Source organism: Cynoglossus semilaevis, chromosome 2 (assembly GCF_000523025.1).
Source record: "Cynoglossus semilaevis isolate Cse_v1.0 chromosome 2, Cse_v1.0, whole genome shotgun sequence".
NCBI classification, from domain to species: Eukaryota; Metazoa; Chordata; class Actinopteri; order Pleuronectiformes; family Cynoglossidae; genus Cynoglossus; species Cynoglossus semilaevis.
The window spans coordinates 15,989,671-15,999,503 of NC_024308.1; the positions used below are offsets into that span (position 1 = coordinate 15,989,671).

Sequence of the window (9,833 nt, forward strand, 5' to 3'; positions counted from 1 at the left end):
ACATATATAAAGAGCTGGGAAGCATTTAAAAAATAAAAATCTTTACACTAGTATATATGGGCTCAGAATCACCTATAGTGTCCACATAGTTACTGATTTCGATCAGAGCAAAGACCGAAGCGCAGGCCGCTTGTGGTCACATGATGACTCTGAGGTGTTGCATCGTCTAATGACTGAAATAAGTGAAAACGGAAACCAATGTCGTCTCTTATGCTCTATACTCTTACTTTCGAAACAAACCCATTTGATCTCCTGATGCAGATAATAAGACATCTGCATCAGGAAAGCACAAGAGAGAGATAACGAAACTAACAAAATCACTCATGTCTGCATTAAAAGTGTCCCAACAGTTACTTAGACCTGGCACCTTAGCAGCTCAGGCCAGGCTAATGTAGGGCGGTACAAAGCCTGTTACATATATTCATTTGAATACAATAATTATTTTACATCATATTGTCAATTACATGTCAATTTTTTTTTTAAAGGCATAGAAATTAGTTGGTTTTTTTTTTCAATGTCACCCTGCGACACAGAAGTTTTTCACAAATTCAAATTTAGGATATTAAATGCAATTTTTTTAAAAAATTTTTTTTTTTATAAATGTTTTCTTTGTGTGTGGTGTCCACAGCCTCTGGTGCTCCCTCCCAGTGTGAACGAAAACCTTCTGGACTTCGGTGTCCGCAGTGCAACAGACACCAGCAGCATCACGTTTGTGGTGGTCAACAGTAATCCCATAGAGGTACACGCTTGTGGTAGCTTTTCTTGCTAAGTCTTTTTTTTTATATTTGAACTGACCTGACGTCAGATAAAATGAAATTGTGTATACTTTGTTTTGTCGTAGTTGGAGATCAAATCCTGGTTGGTCACTGGCGACAGTCTGTCCATGGAGCTTTTAAAGACCGAGAAAGGAAACACAACAGTAGCCCTGGGTCGCTTGCGGGAGCTGCAGAACACAACAGCGTCACCTCTAAAAACTGTAAGACGTCATTTTTTTTTAAATAAAAAAAATTTTTTTTTTTTAGAAAGAATGGCTACACTGTTAGGAGTGGAGATTCTACAGATGTAGATCTGGGTAATTCCCTCATTTACTGAGCTAAAACTTTGAATGCACTTTGAATTATGAAATTTCTTCCTTTTTTTTCACACCGGTATTTTCAATGAAATATCTCAAAACAAATATGAAATATTTGACGTAAAACCAAACCTATTTTGGTGAGAAGGGAGAGAAGAATGAAAAAGTCAAGGACCATGACTGTGTCTAGTCCAGTCAAATCAGAGCTGATTTCATCATGTAAATGTGAAGAACAGATAAGAACGGGAGCCGCCTGAGCAACGTTTGTTGACTTTAGGGCGCGACACCTCACTCGAGATCCAATCATAGCATTCCTGTGAATAGACTACAAGACGGCATGAAGCCAGGAGCTCGACTATTCTGGTCAATTTTACTGTACACTCAATGCAAATTGTGTGGACTATTTGATTTAAAAAAAAAAAAAAAAAACATGACAAATTTGAGTTCTCTGCAGACATGTCATCCTGACATTCAGGCATATTTTTTTTTTTTTTTTTTTCAATAGTTCATGCATGTTAGAGTATGTGCAACGTTGATCTCGAATTTTACTGGAACTTTGAAAAATCCTGTGGGTCCCCATTTGTGACTTCTAAAAATATATTTAATAATTTTTGTCTTAAATCTGGCAGTAACGTTTTAAATAGGATCTTGTTCTGAATAAACTGTAGTTGTTTATAAAATTCATATTTAACTTTATTATTGAAATATTATTCATCATAATAAAATTCCATGTGGATATTATTCATATTTCACTTTATTATTGAAATATTATTCATCATTTCACCGTTATTATTTGTCTAATATTTATAGGTGATATTAGCATCAGGCTACTACGCAGCCTTCAGAGTGACACTCGTGGCCAACGCCCTGGAGGGCACCTACGACGGAGCCTTACATATTACCACAGATTACGAGGTAAGATGGCCGCGCCGCGGCTTCAATGACATCTCCAAAGGCAAACGTTCGATGCCCGAACCTGATGCGTGTTGTTCTTCACTCAGATATTAACCATCCCAGTGAAAGCTCTGATCGCGGTGGGCACATTATCCAGCTCGCCCAAACACATCGTTTTACCACCTACGTTTCCGGTGAGAAAATATCAGAACCTCTTCACGGGGCATGTGATTGTGTGATACCGATATATACAGTCATGACATCCGTCTTCCATTCTCCAGGGCAAAGTAGTTCATCAGGGCTTCAGCATACAGAGCTCATTCACACAGAAAGTTAGACTCCAGCAGATTCGCTCACTCACAGAAGACATACGCTTTTACTACAAACGCCTGCGCAACAACAAAGATGAGCTGGAGCCCAGAAGAAAATCTAAGGTAGGATGTTTTCTCACAAGTCAAGAAACCTCGTTTTTGCCTGCAGACATGAATTGGTTTTAATTAATTTCCATTTCTTTTTTTTCCCCCCAGGTGGCAAATATTTATTTTGACGCCAGCTTACAATGTGGTGATCACTGTTATGTGGGGTTGCCATTTGTGCTCAAATGTAAGATTTTTTTGTTTTTTCTTTGTTACATATCGATTTCTCTGAGGAAGTTGCACACTTTTTTTTTTTTTTAAAGGCTAAAAATGAAATTGATGACTTGTGTTAAATAGTCCCTTATAACCATTCTCTTATGTGTTGGATAGGGTGTGAGTTCCATACATTTTCTTCTGGGATGACGTTCTCATAGACAGCAAAAAAAAACACATTTCTAAATTACTTTAAAAAGTATTAAAAGCACAGATTAAATTTTAGTTTCCCTATAGTGGTGATTCGGTCTAATTCCTTTTTTTCCTTTCGCCAGCTGAGGCTAAGCCTCACGGGCTGGTGTTGCAGGAAGATATATGGGACGCTGATGTAGATCTTCATCAGAAGCTTCTTAGAAGATGGAAAGAGCTGCAAGAACGAGAAGGACACAAGTGAGTCCAAGAGTTAGTGATCTTGGGCATTGATGACTCATTCGTACTGTAAAACTGTTGCCACAGTTACTGCTGAAAGAATGTAACAAGCTGTTTCTTTTTTTCTTTTTTTTTCTTTTCTTTTTTCTTTTTATCCTCGCTGAAGGATTGAAGCGGTCTTTGAAGTCAACACAGATCTCCAAAAAAATGTCCAAGCTAAAATTACAGCACATCTAAACTGGCCGTCTCTCGTTAACTCCTCCAAGCGAATTACATTTCCTTTGACGAACACAAACAGCTCCTCGGTGAGTGGAAACCATTTTGCTCTGATCTGTACAAAAACACTGCAACTTTTTTTCTTAATGAGAAATATTTTCTTGTTTTCCTGCAGAATGAGGTAGTTATTTTACAGAACCCTGCTGACGTCCCCGTCTACGTTCAAGTTCTCCCTTTGGCGCTGTTGCCCAATCCCTCTGTGTTTTCTGGAAAACTGGCTGACAGGTTTGAAAAAAAACAAAACAAAAAACTTTCCCAATCCCTCATGCTCCATCGCATTCTGACAAGAATTTATTTTGCAGGTTTCCTCTGGGAAATTTGTCCAACATTAACATTGACACGAACACCTTGGAGTTCCAGGTTCACAGAAACCACGTGAGTGTCGATTGACGTCACTCGTGACGTCGCTCGTGGATTTCAAGAATCAGCTGCTTCTCTGTGTCCGCAGCTGAGGCAGCACATGGATTGGGTTTGTCTGTAACAGTCCCTCCGTTTGTTTGGCAGACTTCCTTAATGAAGACCAGCACTGGGTTCATAGAGGGCTCAACAAGACCATATGTGTATAACCTCCTCCTGCAGCCCGGTGAAGTGAAGTCATTCAGTGTGAAGTTCACTCCCATTAGCAATCACAGCGTCTCCTCCCTTCTCATAGTCAGGTATTTTCTGTTGAACCTTTTTTTTTTTTTTTTTTCAAGTTGGTTTATAGGTGTGGTTTCATTCTTAAACTTGCTTTCACCCTGTTAATCTGTGAAGGAACAATCTGACCGTGATCGACACGATCATCCTTCACGGGCGAGGTACAACAGAGAGTCTGAAAGTTGCTGGGAAGCCTCCAGGACAGGGCAGCTCACTGAGGTTTAAAATAACTGAGGGACTCCTGAAAGACTGCACAGAAAGTGAGTTTGGATGATGGAAAAGATTCTAAAACATGCAAATTAAAAACCTAAACCAACTATTCCTGTTTTTTGCCTGTCATGTGCTTGTGTTATTACATGGTCTTCATATTCGTTTGTTTTTCTTTTGCATAAACTCAGTGGCCGCTGACATTGCTATTAATTTAAATGATATTTGTTTACTGCAGGAGTCAAGGTCAAAGAGCCAAATTTCTCCCTCAAAAGAACATTCAGAGTGGAGAACACGGGCCTGCTGCCCATCACGATCCGATCTGCAGAAATCAACGGACAGGTCTGCGAAGGATACGGCTTCAAGGTTCTCAACTGTCAGGAGTTTGTGCTCAAACCAAACGCTTCTAAAGACCTCGTCATCCTGTGAGTATGTGTGCAGGGTGGTGCTTCATGTTGAAAGGACATTAATCTGCTGGCATCATTTGAACTCCGTCGGACTCATTGTTTGAGGGCCATGACTAAAATACAAAATATGTTTTGGTTTGGTTTGGGCACGGCATTTCATGTTAGACCAAGTAGCCAACCAACCAGGAAATACATTTTGGTCTGACAAAATAAATTGGTGAAAAAGACGCTTCCAGGCGTTCATAGGTTCAAGACAGAGACACGGGCATGGTTAACTCATCTGGCAATGTTACCCAGAAGACCCTAAAGGTGCCCTTTAAGTGCCTGTCCACAAGTGCCCCAATCTCTGCCATCAGGTGACCTAATACTCTGCAGTTGAACATAAACAAATGTCAGGTGAACATGAATGAACACAAAAATTAAAAAAAAAAAAAAACCATATGTAAGGAGGATATTAATACCATTTGAAATCAAATCAATGAACACGATAAAATCCGCACAGGCCTAACACAGACATGTTCGGTTGTGTAAGTGTGTAATCTCATCATTAGTCAGGATATCTAAAAATACTCAGCTAAGAGAATGAATCAGCTCTTCGGCCTTCCTTATTTGTCTGCACTGGTCTTTAGGTTGACACAAGTCGACGTCCACAGATTCACGGCGAGATAAATGTGCTTGGTGTGTGGACAAAAAAAAAACAAAAAACACTAGGGTGTGGTAGTACTAATTAGATTTTTTTTTTTTTAATTAAAAGTAATTGAGACAGTAGTTGCTGAAATATTTGTTTTGCTTGAAGTGAGGTTGCGCAAAACACACAGGGCTGTAGCTCATAAACACTAGTAGTAGTAGTGTGTAATTATAAGACATCGTAAAACCACAGAAACATGAACATAAGCAGCGTGTAGCACGTGCTGCCGGAGGCCGGATGGTACATGTAGAAAGAGGATCTAATACTTCACACTTTGAATCCACTTCCGTGGTTGTACCTTGCCATAAATCTGTTTATCACGTGCCTTTAAAATAAAGTACGTTTCTGAAGAGACGGGCACCGTTAGACCTACTAACTGTGAACAAAGGACTGTTCTACGTATTGCAGTTGAATTGTTCTTATTTGTTAGACTACTTTTGAGAATCTTCACATTCATTCTTCACTGATCTTTAAACTTTTCTTTATTGAAGCTGAAGAAAAATGAATTAAAAAAACAATACCCACCTTAGAAATTTTTAGGGGCTTGGAGCAAAGTGCAGAGCATACACAGTTTAGTATGAAAACTAAAAAATAAATATTAAATAAAATAAACAGTAAAACAAAACAAAACAAACTTTTTTTTTTAAAGACAGATTCCTAATTTAATTTTTTTTATTATTGAGAATTGGTCTGCCAACCAACTGGGCTTCGGCCAATGATATTTGACTTTTTTTTTTTTTTTTTTTTTTTTTTAATTATGTGATTATTTTTACTACAGCAAAGTAGTAATTTAACTTTGAATAGACTAGTTTTTGTTTAGTTTTTTTAATGTCATAGAAGAAAACCACCAGAGTGGGACACACATACAGTTTGTTTCCTCTTCAAAATGAACTTTGACAACATTTTAATATAAAAAAAATATGTGATCAAAACACAAAACACCCAAAAATACATCCCTAAATCTCCATATCATTTAAACTAAATGTATTTTATGCAAACACACGCACACACCTGGTAGCAGTCACCTGGTGGGGAACATTGTAAGCTAAGCTGCTATCTGCATTCATGGCATATCGTAGCGATAACAAAACAATGTGTGAATTTGAGCGTGATGTACTGCTCCGTGGTTAACAACAGATTAGTATCTTGGGAGAGTGAATTTTCTTTTTTTTTTTCCTCCCTGTCCTTACAGGTTTACACCTGATTTCACTTCATCTCGTGTGATCCGCGAGCTGAAGTTGATCACCTGTGGAGGCTCAGAGTTTGTGTTTGTCCTGAATGCGTCTCTGCCGTACCACCTGTTGGCTACATGTGCCGAGACCCTTCCCCGACCAAACTGGGAGCTGGAGCTCTACATCATAGTTTCCCTTATTATGAGGTAAATGTGAATTCGGGAAGTAGACAATCTTTGTGTTTTGTTTTTTTTTTATCTCAGAGTGTCCTACAAAATCTATGAAATATTTCAGAAAGCTCCTCTTCAAATGTTGTAAGTGGCTTTTTTTCATTCAGGTTTTGCAAACAGAAACAATATTTACTGTTACTGCACTGGTTTGGAGCCAGAGAGACTTGTTATAGCAAGTCAAGGCAACATGGAAGTCACAGGAACACACTATCTTGTCATAATCATGGAGAATTTTTTTTTCTTTGTTTTCTTCTTTGTTTTCCAGCACCATGTTTTTGTTGGTGATTGCCGCAGCCTACCTGGAGGCTCAAAGCATTTGGGAGCCATTTAAACGACGTTTATCTGTGGAATCCAATACCTCTTTGGAGACCGGGAGACCATTTAATCTCAGGGAGATTGTGCAATTCCAAAATGATTCAAAGTGAGTGTGATATAGTTACATTTAAGTATAATTCTTCCTCTTTAATGAAGGGATCCTTTAAGAAATTTGAGAGAGCAAACGATATCAATCTACCCTTTAGGTTCAGGTTTGAGCAGAATCTGTATGTTGATATCCTCGATGATCTGATCATTGAATTTGACAGTTTCAACACTTTAAAATGTACATACATTAGACATACATATATGTACATTTTAAGTTATCTACAAGATACAAGACATGAACAAGACATGTTCATTAAAATGTTTAACCAATTATGTCAATTGTAAAGCATATATATCTTTATATACATATATATGTGTATAAACATATATGTGTATATCTACATATGTGTGTATATACATATATATGTGTGTATGTATGTGCATATACATATATGTGCATGTATATATGTATATATGTGCATACATATATGTATATATGTACAGTATATGCTGCAGGGAGACCACATAATGTCTTTTATATACTATATATATATATACATATATATTCAGTTCTTTGCAGCAATGCAACTGCAAAGAACACATTTTTACATAAAGGCCGCAGCGGTAATGTAACAAATATTATCCTTTTCGCAGATTAAACGATTTTGATTCAACTCCGAACTCTAGAGGATTATGTTCGTCCAGCAACGGAGCAGCCCGCATTGGAGGCCGACATGGCAACAGTCGGTACCTACCAGACTCGGACAGCCAAGATAAGAGGTCCAGAATGAGCTTTGGCCGCTCAGCTATGCAAGCTGCTTCCTCCCAGCTTACCAAAGGAAGCACAACCTCAGGCAACGAAGGTCCACCTGCTCCCAGCCAACTCACAAACCGCAAATCTCGGAGCACCAAGCAGGCGGATCTCCATAATCAGAGTTCGGCGGGCTCGTCACCACCCCAACGGGGGCTCTTAACTGAAGAAGCGGAATTTGAGAAGCTAATAGGAGCCATGGACAGCGACCTCGATAGACCTGTGACAGTCTCTGCTGAGGCGCCACAGGATGCCAGCTGTCTGTCCATACAAAATAAAGGTACAGGTGTTGTTTGAATTACAAAAGAACCGAGAATAATCACGTGTGTGTTTGTAAAAACATCCCGTTATTGTTTGCAGTACTGGAGTCCAAGGGGAAGCTGAGGGCAAAAACAAAAGCACAAAGAAAGAAAGAAGAGAAAGAGAAAAGATTGTCGTCAAAAACACAGGGGGACGAGCTGAAAGAAAACATGGCCGACAATGACGACAGCTCCTCCACTACCACAGAGACCTCCAACCCCGATCTGGAGACAAACATACGGGAGGTAAATGTCGACGCTACATCCAGCTTCAAATCTACTGAGCAAACTGTAGAGACGATGTCAACCTGACCGTGGCAACAATGTTTTTCAGGAACCGGTAATAAAGAAAGGAAGGACGGCAACTTTTCCTAAAGTAAAAGAAGAAACTTCATCCTTAATAATCAAACCCAAATCAAAGAAACAAATCATTCCAAAGAAAGAACCCCAAGCAGAAAAATCCAGGTGTGCGCTTTATTCAACATAAACAACTTTTCTTTTTTTTTTTTAACACCATGGTTTTAACAATCTCCTTCCACCCCCCCCAGTTCTCTGGAGTTGCCGTATGTCCCCCCCGCACCCCCCAGTTCTCTGGAGTTGCCGTATGTCACGCGTCTGGAGAACAAACAACGCAAAAGTTTCACACCCAAAAACTTGCATCCTCTCACCAACCTGCCAAAGTCCAAACCTCTGCAGAAGCAAAGATGTGAGTTACGTTGTGCTACAATACAACAACTCTGCCTTTCAGCTTCTCTAAACAACCGCACTTACTCACCTGTTTGTTTTTGGCAGCAGATGGGAAGCTGGACGACGGGCGTCCCTCCATTTTGGCAAAACTGTTGTCCACCGGCTCGGCACCTGAACCGGGACACAGCAGCAGCTCTGAAGGCGAGAAAGAGTTTGCTTCTCCAGAGTGGGATGTGCCTCTTCCGAAAAACAGCATTCGTGAGTAACCACCCTGTGAAGTTGAGCCTTTTTTTATTATTATTATTATTATTATTTTCCTGAAAACTAAAATGCTGTTCGCCTTTGTTTTGAAGCGGAAGCAGACAGTCTCCAGCAGCTGTCACTCCAAACGTTGAATGCAGACCTGTTCTTGAAGAGATCTGCCACAGCCGGGGCCTGTTCACCACCACCACCCACGTCCCCCAGTCTGCTGTCCCGAGGGACCTACAGCAGCGTACTCAACAGCAACAGGTGTTTGCTCATGAACAAAACTGACACGCATATATTCATGTTTTAACAAGATGAATCAAAATGTTATGAGAATTGAATACCAATTTTGTTGACCAATGAATGCATTTACAGAAAGAGATAAGAAAGACATAAACCTATTTTTTAATCATAGCTTAGCACTCAATGCTAACAAAAATCAAGTTATCATTTTATGTATATATAGCCAAACTGTCTAATACAGGGGTGTCGAGCTCATTTCCACCAGGGGGCCACATCAGCAATACAGTTCCACTTGAAGGGCCGGTTGTAAATGGAAGACTGTATAGATCAGGGGTCACCAACGCCCGGTCTGCGGACCAGTACCAGTCCATAGGTCATTTGGTACCGGGCCGCAGTGGGACATAGTTAAAAAATGTGCTTAATTTTTTACTAATTTACTTAATTCAAAGAAAAAGCCCAGTCATATCCGTTTACTTTCTTTATTTAAAGATGATCAATTAAAAAAAAGATGTAATAAAAAACCTTTTAATTTCTCAGGTTAAGCTCCCGCGGGCCACACAAAACGGCTTGGCGGGCCGCATTTTGCCCCCCGGGCTTTCGGTTG

At 39.6% G+C, this 9,833-nt stretch overlaps 1 protein-coding gene across 1 annotated transcript in view; it reads left to right on the forward strand.

The window, feature by feature from the left end:
- The window catches only part of tmem131 (transmembrane protein 131), a 31,412-nt gene that overhangs the window by 19,784 nt on the left and 1,795 nt on the right, over positions 1 to 9,833 (forward strand). Inside the window, exons 17-37 of the mRNA XM_008338663.1 lie at positions 629 to 739; positions 842 to 976; positions 1,883 to 1,987; positions 2,074 to 2,160; positions 2,248 to 2,400; positions 2,494 to 2,569; positions 2,871 to 2,985; positions 3,131 to 3,269; positions 3,356 to 3,465; positions 3,543 to 3,615; positions 3,745 to 3,896; positions 3,994 to 4,136; positions 4,322 to 4,508; positions 6,371 to 6,556; positions 6,846 to 7,001; positions 7,598 to 8,034; positions 8,115 to 8,299; positions 8,388 to 8,518; positions 8,641 to 8,759; positions 8,846 to 8,998; positions 9,094 to 9,250. Of these exons, the coding sequence (XP_008336885.1) occupies positions 629 to 739; positions 842 to 976; positions 1,883 to 1,987; positions 2,074 to 2,160; positions 2,248 to 2,400; positions 2,494 to 2,569; positions 2,871 to 2,985; positions 3,131 to 3,269; positions 3,356 to 3,465; positions 3,543 to 3,615; positions 3,745 to 3,896; positions 3,994 to 4,136; positions 4,322 to 4,508; positions 6,371 to 6,556; positions 6,846 to 7,001; positions 7,598 to 8,034; positions 8,115 to 8,299; positions 8,388 to 8,518; positions 8,641 to 8,759; positions 8,846 to 8,998; positions 9,094 to 9,250 (3,110 nt within the window). The remainder of the gene's footprint in view (positions 1 to 628; positions 740 to 841; positions 977 to 1,882; positions 1,988 to 2,073; positions 2,161 to 2,247; positions 2,401 to 2,493; positions 2,570 to 2,870; positions 2,986 to 3,130; positions 3,270 to 3,355; positions 3,466 to 3,542; positions 3,616 to 3,744; positions 3,897 to 3,993; positions 4,137 to 4,321; positions 4,509 to 6,370; positions 6,557 to 6,845; positions 7,002 to 7,597; positions 8,035 to 8,114; positions 8,300 to 8,387; positions 8,519 to 8,640; positions 8,760 to 8,845; positions 8,999 to 9,093; positions 9,251 to 9,833) is intronic.